The 16220-nt window shown below is 44.5% G+C and overlaps 1 protein-coding gene across 5 annotated transcripts in view; it reads right to left on the reverse strand.

The window, feature by feature from the left end:
* The window catches only part of RPGR (retinitis pigmentosa GTPase regulator), a 57084-nt gene extending 46019 nt beyond the window's left edge, over positions 1-11065 (reverse strand). For all 5 annotated transcript variants that reach the window (XM_047764696.1, XM_047764693.1, XM_047764692.1 and 2 more), the window contains exons 1-6: positions 10867-11065; positions 8996-9121; positions 8189-8281; positions 6719-6781; positions 4236-4394; positions 2346-2495 (exon numbers count right to left, since the gene is read on the reverse strand). In XM_047764696.1, coding sequence (XP_047620652.1) covers positions 2346-2495; positions 4236-4394; positions 6719-6781; positions 8189-8281; positions 8996-9121; positions 10867-11029 — 754 coding nt within the window. In that variant the 5' untranslated portion in view covers positions 11030-11065. The remainder of the gene's footprint in view (positions 1-2345; positions 2496-4235; positions 4395-6718; positions 6782-8188; positions 8282-8995; positions 9122-10866) is intronic.
* Positions 11066-16220: the final 5155 nt, after the last annotated feature.

The following is a 16220-nucleotide window of genomic DNA, read 5'->3' on the forward strand; positions in this document are numbered from 1 at the left end:
CTTGTCCATACCATTACTATTGATCCGCTTCTGCTATCACATTTATCACATTAGGACATGAGCTTCCTGAAAGTGGGAACTTTTTAATTCATTTCTATGAACTGAACTTATTTCTAGAAAGCGAGAATTTAAAAACTGTTGTAAATACATAATCTAATCTAAAGAATGGCACGGAACACATCACCACTGGTGTGAGGAAAGCAGTAACACATCTTTATCATGTGTATGTCTCCAAGAGAACCATGAGTGACTGCCTGCCTGCCTGTTAACCAACCCCTGGGAATGCGGCCCTAGGGAGGGATATGTTGGGAGAGATGATTGTGTTATGCACGCCTGGAGAAATGAATTATACCAGCTTAGCAAGAAAATAAGAAAGGGCTGCTCTGCACAAACTTCAACACTGCCCATGTACACTTGGTTTCACTGTCGAGGGAACTGAGTTGCCGCTGCCAGGACCAGCTGCTGGCAGGGTGCACCTACATGACCAGCCATTACATAAAAGCCTCAGATCCTGAGAATGGAGTGGGCTTCCCTGGGCAGAGACAGCACACACCTGTCCCCGGTAGTTTGCTGCCAAAGAGAAAACACGTCCTGTGCGGCCTTGGAAGAGGAAGGACTAGGACGTGTACCCTGGACCTGTCTGGAGGACACGGATCTCTCCTGTTACTTCTGCTTGGTATCCTTTGCTGTGATAAATCTTTGCCATGTGTATAACCAGCTATTGAGGCTTGAGTGCCCTTCTAGCAAATAAGAACTTGGGGAAGCTGTGGGACCTTTAACACACAGGGTATGTGCCACTTAAAACTTGGTCAAATCCTGCAAACTCTGCTATGCTCATTTTCTGGATTGATTTGCACAAAAAGCGAAGTTTTCTGAACCATACCTTCCTGCGAAGTAGTTAATAAACCCTGATGCAGAAGAAGTGCACCCTTCCCCATTTCCCCACGCCTCTTGACTCTCATACGGAAGAGTTAACTAAGTCCAAATGAGTCCCTTTCTATGACTGCCTATAAACTCCTACTGCTCCTCACACCGTAAACGGGTGAATTGTATGGCATATGAGTATGTGTCAATACGGCTGCTTTTTTAAAATGCATAAAAACAGAAAACAAAACAAAAAATGTTCAATGTAATGCTGATTGGTTAAGACGAGCAATTCCACTTATTTCCCTACTGGCTAAAGCAGGAGCAAAGACTGATTCTGACAGTTTTATTAAGACTCAACTATAAGACAATGTTTTGATTATTTGTTTCCCCCCCCCCCCGTTTTCTGTTTCATAAACAAAGTGAGCATAGGCTATACCAGCCCCAGGAGCCCTAAAGTTGCAAATAAGTTGGTATATGGTACTGCCCCGAGGAATTCAACCAATTGTTTATTCTTCGCCCATTCCCTCATTCAACAGTATTTATTATCAGTTTTTTCAAGACACAAACTGACACAGTGGTGAAAAAAACCAGCCTAGGAGGAGTTTGCCCTTTCTCGGTACCAAGCTGCTACAAATTCACTGGTAAAGCTGGGGGGCACTGGGATAGGTTAATCAGCACTTTTTAAACCCAAATTTGAGATGCACAGAATCAATACTAAATGTCTAAAACAAATATTTAGAGGAATATCTAAGAGGAGCCATAGACCTCTTTCCTCTAGGTGTCTTTACTATAAGAAAAACCATAAATAAGATGGAAAACCATCTGACATTCTTACTATTACTATTATTACTACTACTATTACTAATATTACTAGCATAGATGTAAGCTATAATAGAAAGAATCCAACATTTCAAATATCTTAACTAAGGCAGAAAAAGATTGCCAGTGAGCTGAGGAAAGGGAGAAATTGGGGATCCTGAGAAAATTCCCGCCAAAGGAAAGCATACCCCATACTGAGCTCTCTTCCATCTTAGCTTCATCCCTGTCCCCACAGTGATAATCTATGACTCATGCATGTACTGGAGCAATAAAAGCAAATTATCAAGACAAGAGTAGAGCAGGTCAGCACAGGAGCAAAAAAAATCCAGAGAAAAGAAGCCATAGGCCTTGTTTTTCATGCCAGAGTCTAAGAAGTTTGAGAACCAAAATATAGAAGGGTTTCTAATGTATGAATTTTGTTTTTCTAATAGACCTAACAGTCACTAAAAAAACGTAACATGTCAGAGTTTGAAATTATAAACACTCATTATGGAAATGAAGAAATACTGCAACCTACAGCGGATCACAATTATTTCATTCCATGGAGTACCATGGCACTGTTTCTATAAAAATGTAGACTGTTACGTCATTTTATTATTAATTTAGTAATAACTTAGAAATGGGAGATGACATAAGAAATCCAAAGTGTTCTGTCTTACTTGTTACAAAAGCTGAATGGTAATATCCACAAGAGATCCAGGAGATAGGTTTTCCAATGGTCACTTGATGAGGGACACATATACTAGTCATATTTTGTAAACCAATTTGCCCTTCAGAATTGTCACCCCACATAAAAAGCTCTCCGTCCTCTATGAACAAAACAGGAAAAAAGGTTATTGCTATTGTTATTTCCAACAATAACATTTTTTAACTGAGAAAACTTATGTATTGTGAAAGAAAAGTACTACGAAGACATTTACACCAGCTAGCCACTTAAGAGGACAATTTCTATCATGAAATGCTTCTATAAAGGACAGAGAATAATCTCATGTAAATCACTTTAATCACGTCCATGTTTTTATCTCAACAGCAAAGACAGAATGCCCTTTCCTATAATAATCTTTCCTTAACTTTAATGTCTCTAAACAAAGTAGTTCCCTCCTTTCGAGCAGCCTCTACCTGCAGCTGAACTGAATGACAGCACGGGTCATACTGGACATCTCCTGGGCAAGTCCCAGGTCAAAAGTACCTGGACGGCCTTGCTCCGAGAACACTGGGGGAATGACGCTTTAAAGAAAGAAAAAAATTACACCAATGTATTTCACTAACCTTTTTTTTTTTTTTTCAATTTACGCTTGAAAACACATAATCTAACTTCAGAGAATAAGGCGATATACTAGCATCCACAGCATCTCAAAAGCAGGTTAACTTCTGTGCTTTTTGATAAGAGTTGTGACGTCAGGGAAAAAAAAAACACTAAGAAATATTTTAGAAAGGAGTTCTTAAGACATTAACCTCCATCTTTTAAATAATTAAAAAATTTTTAAAACTTTGGAGGGGTAAATAAAAGGAAAATTGAGGAAGTTCCTGTGTGGCACAGCAAGTTAAGCATCTGGCATTGCCACAGCTATGGTTGGTGCAGGTCACAACTGTGGTGTGGGTTCGATTCCTGGCCTGCGAACTTTCACATGCCGCAGGTGGAGCCAAAAAAAAAAAAAAAAAAAAAGAAAAGGAAAATTGAAAGTAAGAACCAAAAGGAGGAGGTCAAAATGTCAAAATGCTAACTGTGCAGTTGACAGAACTGAAGGGATGGAGCTGTAGGTCTGACCCTGGCTCCCTGGACAGCCAGAGCAACACTGTCATACAGCTCTCCAGCCTGGAAGGAAGAAACACACCAGCAGCTGCTTCAAGGAGACAGGTGTGTCTCGGCTTCAATTTTTTTTTTTTTTTTTGTCTTTTGCCTTTTCTAGGGCCGCACCCGCGGCACATGGAGGTTCCCAGGCTAGGGGTCTAATCGGAGCTGTAGCCACCAGCCTATTCCACAGCCACAGCAACACGGGATCTGAGCCTCATCTGCGACCCTACACCACAGTTCACAGCAACGCCGGATCCCTAACCCACTGAGCTAGGCCAGGGATCGAACCTGCAACCTCATGGTTTCTAGTAGGATTCGTTAACCATTGCGCCACGACGGGAACTCCTCGGCTCCAAATTTTAAAAAGATTTCTCATACGGCCTTTTGATAGGGAAGGCAGAGAGACGCAATGACCTTTATAAACTGTATTTTAATAACATATATCCAACAGCTTTCTAGGATGTTTCTGATAGCAAATATAACTTTCAGCACACACAATGAAGATAATATCTAAGAGTAGATGGATAGCACAGCTTAGAACTTATCTATCACCTTCTTAGTCTATGTAAGCATAAAATGGTAATGTATGTCCTGATTTTAAGTTCTATTTTAAATGTCGGCTGAAAACACATAGTCAATGAAAACAGATGAAAGAAAACTAAACAGAGCTGCTATCTTCAGTTTGCTGGCTTGCTATATTCTGGTCCAAAAAAATAAAGGATGTGTCCCAGTTTGAAATGGAAAAAAGTCTTACCAGTCAGTGCAGCTGAAGTGTTAGACCCAGCAGAGAGTTGTTTAATCTTATGCTGGGATGTAAAAAAATTAATTACATGAAAAGTGTTTCTCTCTTCAGTGTCACCAAGTCCCAGCTGTCCTTCATTATTTCCTCCAGCTGCATAAACTTTGCCTCCTTCTGCACATGGAAAAGGAGAGGTCAGTACACCAGAGTCACCATCTTTGTGCGACAGGCTGGTGTCACCAGATAGTTTCTCTATTACCAGCGAAGAAAGTGGAAAGCTGGCACTACCCTACAATTTGGTGAATAACTTCATTTCGGTGTCAAAAATACAGCAAAACAAGCAAGGCTCTACATTTTTGTGAGATTTTATCAACCACTTTAGAGTTTAAACAGCAATTGAAACGCACAGAATGTGTGGAATGTATTTTTTCGCGAATGCAGCACTATTAATTCAGAGCAAAAAAGAGGAAAGCAATTTCCGAATTAGTTTACAATCCAAGTCAAACTACTTTAAAAGAGATGTGGTTCATTAATTTTAACTTCCATACCTGTTAAAGTTAAGGTATAATAGGTTACAAACAAGTAGAATGAGGCAAATAAAGAAGACTATAATTAGAAATGCAAATATTCTATGTTGTGTAATTATTTTAATTTTCTAGCTAAATAGGAAGGCAGTATAGCACTGGGTTTAGGAGCGAAGACCCCAGAGCCAGACTTCCTGGGTGCGAATTCTACCTTGCTACTTACCAGCTATGTAACTTTGAGCAAGCTATCCTTAACCTCTCAGTGTCTCATTTTCCTCATCTGTAAAATGGGATAATAACAGTGCCTACTTCAGAGGTGTTATGAAGCTTAAATTAGCTAACATTTATACAATTCTTAGAATGGCATGTGGCTCACTGTAAACACTATATAATTGTTCGTTAATTATTTTCTTAAAAACATAAGCAGGATATCATGCCTAGATAATAAACACTGCCAGTATGCTCTCAAGTAATGAAACAAAGACATACATATTACAATTAGTTATATCTGTCATAAAAATGCATATGAAATTAAAGCCTCTCTAAATTATAGGGGAAGCTGAGGGCAAAATCATCCTGAATCAGAAAGAATTTTAAATTAGATATTATTTTGGAAGAAATGAAACCTCATGGAGGAAACAAGACTAGCTTTCAAATGGGAGATATTACAAGGCCATATGGAATTGGACCGCAGAATTTAACAGATATGGAGCAAGGCGGAGTTGGTGGGATGCTGAAGCAGTTCAGAGAACAACACGAGGAAAAAGCCGAATGGTCACAAAAAGCTTCATGGAAGCAGTAAAAGCAGTAAAATTTATACTGGATCTTAAAAGACAAGAACAAGAGAAAGAAAAGAGAATAAGAGAAAGAGAAAAGACATTTCAGCAAAGGAAAAGAATGAGTGGGGGCAGAGAGGCTGCGGGGGCACTGGGAGCTCGAAGGCAGAATGGACTGAAGACAGAAGCAGCATCGGCGCGGGGGGTGGGGGGGTGTTGGGGGCGAAGGGAGGTAGGAAAGCCTGCTGGGGGTCAGGGCCTGGATGTCTCATGGTGGCAGCAGGAGGACTGAGGACTCCCTTTTCTTCGCTGAAGTGCCTTGGCACCTTTGTCAAGTGTTACATGTCGGTCTAGTTCGGGACTCTATTCTGTTCCATTAATCTTTCCCTTTTCACTGCAAGCACACTGTCTTGATTACTGTAGCTTTACAGTAGGTCTTGAAATCAGATAGCACTTGCCCTCCAATTTTGATCTTTTCAAAACTATTTTTATTTACTTATTTATCTGCTTTGTAGGGCCGCACCCTTGGCATGTGGAGGTTCCCAGGCTAGGGGTCCAATCGGAGCTGCAGCTGCCGGCCTGTACCACAGCCACAGCAACGCCGGATTTGAGCCGCGTCTGCGACCTACACCACAGCTCAGGGCAACACTGGATCCTTAACCCACTGAGAGAGGCCAGGGATCGAACCTGCAACCTCACGGTTCCTAGTCGGATTCGTTTCCGCTGTGCCATGACGGGAACTCCCGGTCTTTTCAAAATTGTTTTGGCTATTCTAGGTCCTTTGCTTTTCCATATAAGCTTCAGAATCACCTTGTCGATTTCTACACACACACACACACACACACACACACACACACACACACACACAGGGTCTGTTTGGATTTTGACTAGAATTGCGCTCCCATCCACTGACCCTCAGGAGAGAAGGGGGAAGAGAAAGAGTCGGAGCAAGCTGCCGCACAGATGAGGAGATGCTGTTCCTTGATGTAATCCAAGAAAAGCTGCTTTTTCTTCAGCCACTTAACATTTATCTGCATATTTTCATAGGCAAACAAGTGTGCTAGCCACTTACATTTTAAAAAATCCTCATCTTACTGTGGCCAAGGTACCATTCGGATGAATTTTACAAAGCCACAAATGTTACTGGAGACCTCGGTCCTCAAATTGAGCAGGAAGTCATACAGATTGAATACTATACCTGTTGAAATTAGGGTATGGTTTCTTCCACAGGCAGCAAATTTCACTTTTTCTGGTTTTAAAGCTAAAAATACAAAAATACAGCAATCAAGATTTTTTTGATCATGAAAATGATCAAAAATCCAGGTCAAATGATAACCAAGTGATAGAAGAGATTTAAACCCAGGTCTGTTTGACTCCAAAGCTGACGTTCAGAACTGACAAATCAAAGTTTTCGGAACTAGTGCATCATTATAACCAGTGGCGCTTCAAGCAAAATACAGATAGCTCAGGCCCACCCCTGGAGAATCTGAGTCGGTAGGTCTGAGGTAAGGGCTAGGCATCTAAACCTCATTTCAAACTCTACGAGTAACCCGATCTATTTCCTAGTCTGCCATCACCACCATCACACTTACTTTCTACCTCACAAAACACTAAGTCCAATATTCATAGGCCTATACCTTTGCTAAAGTTCTTCATTCATTCATCTACACATTAAAAACACTTAGAGAACATCTAAGTGCTTAGCATCGGGGCTGCAAAGATCACTAAGACAGAGTCCCTGGTCTCAAGAATCTCACGGTCTAGACAATCCCATTCGCTTGTCTACCAGATATTTGAGAGGAAGGATCACAGGTCCTGTAAATAAACTCAGGGCTTTAGTGGACTGTGCTCAATTAATACTTTTTGACCAAGTGGAATACTGTAAAAGTTCCACAACAATACTTATAAATAGCATGGATATGATAAATTACACTGGAATTGTGAGCTGAAATTTAAAAATGGGCTAAGAAGATAAAGAAGCCTGCTCTAGTCACATTCCAAGGACTCTCCATCGCCATTCAAGTATGGCTGTTGTTCGTATGTTGTGACCAAACGGAAGCTTTGCATACAATGTCAGGAAAGCTTTGTAAAGGGATCACATGTCTTGCATTTTCTGGGACAGTCCTGATTTGAAATAGTCTGTCCTGCTGTTCTTGTAAGAACACGAGTATTCATCAACTCTAAGTCCTGATGTTTTGTTCAGCACATCTGCTAACTCTACTCAGCAGGGTAAAGTGTGCTTTGTAAGACTTGCAACTACATAGAACCATGATGTCTACAACTCCAGCAAATGAGACAGAGCTCAAAAATCCTAACATATATTGTTTGTTCTCTGTATCTGCAAAAACAGTAGTACTTAAGTAGATTGCCAAATACGCAAAAAAAAAAAAAAAAAAGACGTTCGAGTACAATACTATAGACTCAATCCTTGCTTCATGGTATCTGAGTTTAAGATCAACGTGATTTTTAGATCTTAACATATAAACATAGTTCTGAATATCATATGAAAAATATAGTCAAATGCCAATAATATTCAAGTAAATCTCAGAGAATAATGAACCAAAGGCTTTATTATTTATAATATGATATTAAGGAACTACACAATCACTATAAAAGTACTTTATATGGTTTAACTCTTTAAAGTAATAAAGAAGAAAAGACCCCAAACCTTTGACACATGTTGGCTTCTCAACAGTTGATTTTGATCCTAATCCTAACTGGCCCCAGTTGTTACTGCCAAACATGAAAAGTTTATTATTTCCTGGTGGAGAAAAGAAGAAAGAAATAATAAACGGAACCGTTTTCAACATAAAATGTGAGATGAAGTCATCACAAAGCAATAAAAAAGGCTGTTCTTAAACACCGTCATTGTGTATACATGTTAAAACAGGTTCCCTCGCCCATCTACCTGAGCCAGATTTTGTCAGGTGTAGAGTTTCTAAGATATACAGTAACAGCTTTTTGATTATATAGATCTATTCAAATAGATTTATTTCGAGAAAGCAGTATGTACAGAGAATCACACTTAAACATACTGAGGGAGCTTTATTTTTTTTTTTTTTGGCTTTTTGCCTTTTCTGGGGCCGCACCCATGGCATATGGAGGTTCCCAGGCTAGGGGTAGCATCGGAGCTGTAGCCACCGGCCTACGCCAGAGCCACAGCAATTCCGGATCCAAGCCACGTCTGCAACCCACACCACAGCTCACGGCAACGCCGGATCGTTAACCCACTGAGCAAGGCCAGGGATCAAACCAGCAACCTCACGGTTCCTAGTCGGATTCGTTAACCACTGAACCACGACGGGAACTCTGGGAGCTCGAAATTTAAAAGACACTCTTGATCAACCAATTTGTCAAGAATTCTCTAGCCAAGTGAAAAAAAAAAAAGCCAGAATCTTCAACATGTTTCAAACACAGCACATCTATAATACTTAGGATTCTCTAAGTATTACTATCTGAAGACTTTAATACTAACCTGTAATAATAGCAGTATGTTCATCTCCACAGGAAAGAGATACAGGTATATCATTTTTAAACCAGAATTTGCTAGCAATGTTTTCGGCAAATTTAGTTTTTCCAAACGTAAACACAGCACCTGATTCTGCAAATATAAGAAAGTTCTGATTTCACAACTTTTATTATGTTGCCGGTTAACTAAGATATTTTTTCAATAATTTATTTGTACAGATTCCTTGTTTGACAGCTTTGCTTCTGCTCCAGCACTGTCTATGCCCCCCTTCTTCCATCTTAACTCAGTTTTACTCCTCAGACGTCAGTCTAGTTTTACTTATGAAATCTAATAAATTAAATAGGTATTATTCATTTACTGGTGTAAAGTAAGCAATATACGGTCACGAGGAAGGCAATCCTCAATGACTAAGAGTCCTGCTGTCACGAGGTGGACCATCTGCTCCCTGGAGTGAGCAGATGCACTGGATGCTCTACTCGCGCTGGTCAACACCTCGGGGTCTAGGCCCTTAGTGAGGGCTTTTCTCCACACACACAAATAGGACAGTATTGAGTTTCAACATTAATATCATGAGGACACAGGTGTTGAGATTTAACATTCTTAAATAAAGTCATTAAATACGACCTGGTGCGAGGAGTTCTGACAGCCTGTTTTAGTCCAGTACCATTTTGGAGAGAGACCCAAAACTCCTACCAGATCCCAATAATTAAACACGCCTCCCCACCCCTCCAAACAGAAGGCCAGCTCCAGCTTTTGAGGAAATCTCAAGGAGGATGGTCACACACAAAGAAACAAAATGGGTACCAGAAAGAGAAACATAGCAAACATCAGTTTTAATAGTAAATATCCATGCGCAAAAGACTAGCCACCATGGCAAACCTTCTGAGAACAGGTGTGAGGTATGTCAGTTCAAAGTGACCACTGAGATTTAGGAGGCCAGGCTCTAGAACACGCTCTGAATTTTTACAGAACGACTAATTTTAACTGTTTTGTCCTGCTCTGGCTCCCCAGGAAGCCTCCCCCCATTACCCTTACCCCAGGGTTTGGTGGCTGTGCTCTGGCCCCCTGGCATCTACAGTTAAATGCCTGTAATTTTGTTTAGTTTCTTCAATCTCTCCCTAAGCTGTGAACTCGAGGCAGGAGTTTCATCGTGTTTGAGCCCAAGAGCAGGGCAGAAACGAAATACACATTTCAGTGAATACACGATTCTGCTCTCACCCAGTGTCATTTCAAACTGTTCGCAGTGACTCATTAGTGGGTCACGATTACCATCTTTAAATTAACGTATTATAGAAAAGATCTGAGCGCATCCCAAGTGGCTAGAGTAAGTACCGCTTCACGAAACGTCTATTTCTGTTACACAGTATGTACGCGGCACTGGGTCACAATGCCAAAGGCACTTCTGAAACTCAGAGGAAAAGTCTTAAAAAAACGACTGGCAAACGGCTCCCTCCTTTCTCCAGGTCGCTTTCCCCATCCACTTTCACCCCTGCCCCGTGGCCACCCACCCTTTATTAGGTTCAGTACACAATCTGGGTCTGAGGACCTCGAAGGAAGTACTTCGGGAAGTTCGTAGAGAACTGAAAACTGGCCCTGCCTTCCAGAAACTCATCGAAAACTTATTTTAAAAGAATCAGAAGGTGAAAGACCGGCACCCCTTTCCCCGTTGTTCCCTCTCACGTCCCTCCTCTTCTTTCCTTTCCCTTCAGTCAACCGCGGGGGCGCGGCCAGAGCTTCCACCGAGCTCGAAGTCGAGCGGCCGCGGCCCAGGCCTGTCCCCCGACGGGGCCGGCCCGGAGGCGGGGCCTGGCTGCCCGCCTGCCCGCCCGCGGACCCTCCCCTCCCGGCCCGCCGCCACGAACGCGGGTGCGACTCACCGGGCACCATCTCCTCAGGTTCCCCCATGACGAGGGCGCTATCAGGATCCTGCGCCTGGGCCCGGAAAGCGGTGGGGGCGAGTCGGTGGGGCCTATGGCAGCGCCTCAGCCCTGACACGGGCCCCGGAAGCCCACTGGGCCCCCATGGCGACTCTAGGGGCATCAACTACACCCGCGTTCCCGGAAGTCAACAAACAGCCGCTAGGGGCAACGGGGGCGGAGCGTTAGGGCAAGAGGCGGAGCGGGCCCCGGAGGGGGAGGGGATCGGAGGGCGGGCGACCCGCGCAGCGCAGGCGCAGAAGCAGCAGGCGGTTGAGGTAGAGGCCGCGCGCCCTCTGGTGGCCAGGAGAGGAGTGGCGGCCACGCCGCGAATAATGTCCCAGAGCCTACACGCTTACATAGGTGACCCAGGGCCCCAAGTCCAGGTGGTGACAGACGTCACAAAAATCATATCCCCTCTCACTCAAGCTATGTGACACAGGCAAACTTCAACATACAAGTGTGATAATACTAGTAATAGTGACCATCTGTAACTTTGATTGAGATTAGACTCTTTGCTAAACATCCGAAGCGATAATTGTATCCACATGATCTAACCTGAGACGGAGCACATCACATGCTCATTATATATATATTGGATGAATGAGTCCTACTACAGCCCTGGAAGGTGGTTAATGTTAACCCTGATTACTACCAGTGTGAATACAATGGGAGAGCCAGGGTCCTGTTTCAGCCAGTCCTGCCTGTAATCTGAAACCCCACCCTACCCCTCCATCCACAGAAGGTTGAGGTGTGCAGTCTTCTACTGAAAGGAGCTGGCACAAAGAGATTCATCAGCACCAGAACATCACTGTTCTAGAATTGGCCCAGAGAAGTTACATTTTTCTTTCTTTCTCTCTCTTTTTTTTTGTCTTTTTATGGCCGCTCCTGCAGTATATGGAGGTTCCCAGGCTAGGGGTCAAATGGGATATATAGCCGCTGGCCTACACCACAGCCACAGTAACACAGGATCCGAGTCGTGACTGCAACCCACACCGCAAATCACGGCAACGCTGGATCCTTAACCCAATGAGCAAGGCCAGGGATCGAACCTGTGTCTTCATGGATGCTAGTCAGATTTGCTTTAGCTGAGCCACAAAAGGAACTCCTGACATTCTTCTACAGTTTCTTATGTGAGTGAAAAATGTTGCCTGCCATATCAAAAACAAAGGATGGCCATCAAGCCATCAGGCACTACCACTGCTCCGGCCACCCAGAGGGTGAGCCTTGAGGGAATTCAGGATGGAGACAAATGGGCCGCCCACTGCCAAGCCTTCAGTCACTGCAGCTGCCCCTGACTGTGCACTCTGAGGGGATTCAGGATGGGAAAGAACAAGATACTGGCCCTAGACAGTTGAGATGCCTATCAAAGGAATGATTTAGGTGATAGTAGACTCTTTCATCTTCCCATGCCTAGAAAAGCCCTAAATTCCTTAACTTGAGATGTCTGGTTTTCTTTCATGAACAGGTAATCTTTTTCATGTTCCGACTACCTGGTCCTTGTGGCAAAACCCCTGTACATCCCGGCTCCCCTTACCTCTAGGGAGCGGGCCCTCAGATCTACCTGAGAGACTGCTCCCAGACTTAAGACCTCAGCAAGTCCACGGAATAAAACATAATTCTCAACTTTTAGGTCATGCTTTTTTTTTTTTTTTTTTTTTAGTCAACACTTGGTTTCCTGTGCATCAGCATTTGGCCCTCATGAAACAAAGAGGCAAAATGCCATCTTCCAGGATGAGAAGGTACATGTGTGTGTGGTAGCTGTGGGCAAGGGCTCTAAAATCAGACAAAGCTGAACGCAAGGCTCCTTGAATTCCCTGTGTACTGACTTTCTCAGGGAGCCTGCATTAAAATGGGGAGGGGAGATTAAACTATCCAACATACAAAGAATCATTTACTTTTAAAGTGAAGTGGGGGTAAACTAATGATACAGATGGCATGGGACAGTTACACAGGCAGCTGTAGACGTCCCGGTAGTGTTACGGCAGCTGCCCAGCAGCCCTGCGCCAGAGTGTATCAGCTCTGGCGACAGCCCTGTGGCTGTCGTGTACCAGCTCCAGCAGCTCTGTGGCTGTCGTGTACCAGCTCCAGCAGCTCTGTGGGTCTCAGCTCTTTTACCCGGTGAGAAACCAAGCGAGCCCTCAGAGAGGTGGAAAACTCAGGTTTATCACGCCGGGGGGCTCAAGAGGAGATGGCTCTCTGGAGTTCGAGCCCCGAAGAAGGGTCTCCCAAGGCTTTTGTGGGCTCCCTCTTCCGGGTCCCTGCTTGGCTGGTGGGACCAGAGTGAGGTCAGGCAAGGTAGTGGATGCGGAAGCAAGTTTACAGAAGCAGATGCGTCGGGGAGGGCTGGTTGGGGGCAGTTGGCTGGACTTTGCTTCGTCATCCTGGCCGGGGTCTCTCCTTTCTACATTTTTATTGGGACATTCTCTCCTACAGTAGGAGACCAAAGATAGAGAGGGAACCCTGGGGGACTTTGGGAGATCACTGAAAGTTCACAGTCCCTCGAGAAAGCCATCAGAATGTCATGGAACAAAGCAGGCTTGCTGAATTATAAAACCATAGATAAAAGCACAAGATATACCTCAGATCATTAAGTGAAAGACAAAATGAGGCCTGCATTCAAGTTCAGCAGGAGAATGATCCTGAGGACGGAGGACACCCTCATTGTATGGAAAACTGAGATGATTCAACACATTTTAGCATCTGTTAACCCCCTTCCGCTGATCTGAAAAAGCACCATGACAGTCCTAGTTTGACCCCATAAGATCAAAAATTCTCTTACCCGGAGTTCCCGTGGTGGCGCAGTGGTTAACGAATCCGACTAGGAACCATGAGGTTTTGCGGGTTCGATCCCTGACCTTGTTCAGTGGGTTGAGGATCCCGTGTTGCTGTGGCTCTGGTGTAGGCCTCCGACTAGACCCCTGGTCTGGGAATCTCCATATGCTGCGGGAGCGGCCCTAGAAAAGGCAAAAAAAAAAAAAAGAAAAAAAAATTCTCTTACCCAATAAGGAGGAGCTAGGGATGTTAAGCCTGAAGAATGTAAACTTCTAGAACGAGGAAGAAGGTGATTTTTCCCCCTCCCCGCCTTTCCTTCGATTATTAAAGTGTAGCTCACCTAATCCTCGAGGCAGAGCCTCCTCGCCTGCCTGCTTGTACCTCTCACAAGCATCTTATCTAAATAAATCTATTTCTTGCCTATCATTTGGTCTCTTGCTGCATTCCTCCTTTTTTTTTTTTAACTTTTTTTTTGTCTTTTTGCCTTTTCTAGGGCCATTCCCGTGGCATATGGAGGTTCCCAGGCCAGGGGGCGAATCGGAGCTGTAGCCGCCGGCCTACGCCAGAGCCACAGCCACGTGGGATCCTTAACCCACTGAGCAAGGTCAGGGCTCGAACCCTCAACCTCCTGGTTCCTAGTCGGATTCGTTAACCACTGAGCCACGACGGGAACTCCCTGAATTCCTTCTGTGCTGAGACACAAATAACCTGAGTCTCAACACCAGGTGATGATTCTAATTAAAAAAACCCATGGGTTCAAGTCCCAATCTGGGTTTAGGCTGGGTGCTAGTCAGAGGTGTTTTCTTCAGTTTCACTAAGAAGTGCTGAACAAGGACCCTGGACCTGATGTGAGAGGTTAAGGAACGCTTATCTGAAGAAAGGATGTTACCAAACACAAGTTCACGTGCCCCAGGCACAGTGAGGCCAAACGATAGCAAGTCTGGGAAAGAGAAAAGTTTATTGCAGGGCCAGGCAAGGAGATGGAGGCGTGGCTCACGCCACCCTCCTCCAAGCCCCTGAAGTCCCCAAAGGGCTTCAGCGCAGCATTTCTAGAGGCAAGATGGGGAGGGGGTGAGGTCACAAGATAAGTGATCCGCTCCTGCACGATTCCCTAATGGGTCGATGTTGAGGTAACGGGTGGTGTCCTTGGGGTTCAGGTGATTAATCCTTAGGCTCCAGGAGGCCTGGGGGCTCTGTGCTCAGGAATATCAAGGCATCAACATCTTCCCTGTGGCGGGAGGTTTTCACATCTGGAGAACAACTCAGGAAATAGGCCTCAGATACTATTATCTGGGTGCTTGGGAGAGGAGCTAAAACACGGGCTGTGGAGGAAAGGTCTGGGGGAAAGGCCTCCTGGGGTCCTGCGTGGCTACAAGGACGTTCCATCTCAGACCTGAAGGAGAAGCTGGGAGGGGTGAGAGAGCCCTGAGCAGAGAATAAGTCATGTACGAAGGCGCATAAGGAGCTTGGCTCTTTCCAGGAGCTCAAAGAGGTGATACTGGCTCATGGCAAAGTGGCAGGATCTTGGGTCTGTTACAAATCAGAGATTTTACCCTGAGGACAATGGGAAGCCACTGAGGGTTTTGAAGCAGCGGATTGATGGCGTTAGTTATGTGTATTCCTGCAATCATTCTGCCTGGCTGCTTCGTGGAAAATAATCTGGAGCAGGGAGGAGGGTTCAGAGGCTAGTGCGGAAATTCAGACAAGCAGTCACGTTGGTTTCAAATGCGGTGCATTAGCCCCTGAGAGGAGCAGACAGATGTGAACATATTTTAGGAGGAAGAAGCAATAGGAAATGGTGTCTGACTATTGATTCCTAGGAAGGGAAGGACCGCCAGATAGCTCTTGGGGCAACAGCAAAAGAAGGGGTCCTAAGGAAGTTCCCTTACGGTGGCTGTGGGTTAAGGATCTGGCAGTGCCGCAGCCGGGGCGCAGGTTCGATCCCTGGCCTGGGAACGTCCACATGCCTTGGGTGCGGCCAAATAAAGGGGGGGGGCGAAGTTATTTTGGAAAGGATTTTATATTCTTTTTAAAAGCATCATCATAGTTATGGTGGGAAAATCAGAATTGAGAAGACTTTAGTTATGATATGCTTTAGGTTTTTTTTTTTAATTTCTAAATACAGCGAAACACAAGTTTGAGCCGAGCACTCCCGAACTTATTGCAACAAAGGCAAAGAGGCGGAGAGCGGCTCCATTTACTGAGATGGGGAATTCGGAGGAAGGAGCAGGAGGAGTTGAAGTAAGAAGTTGAGGCGGGGAGAACTGGACAGTCCAGCCTCGCACACACTAAGACAGGGAAGTGGAGGCGCAGACCTGTGGAAAGTAACATAATGTCTTTTCTATCAAAGGAAACCTTGGTGACTCCAGTTTGCTCTGGCTTCCGCTGAATCAACCCTGCGACCCCCTCCTCTTTCCCTCTTCTCCCAGTAACAACATGTTTCAAATTAGCCAACAGGAACGAATGTGTGCCCTGACCCGACCCATGGGGAAGGGGACAGGTCCATCAAGTGCATTAGGGATGAAGAGGGGAGGGTCCTT

The sequence above is a fragment of the Phacochoerus africanus genome, chromosome X (genome assembly GCF_016906955.1).
Source record: "Phacochoerus africanus isolate WHEZ1 chromosome X, ROS_Pafr_v1, whole genome shotgun sequence".
In the NCBI taxonomy this organism is placed as follows: Eukaryota; Metazoa; Chordata; class Mammalia; order Artiodactyla; family Suidae; genus Phacochoerus; species Phacochoerus africanus.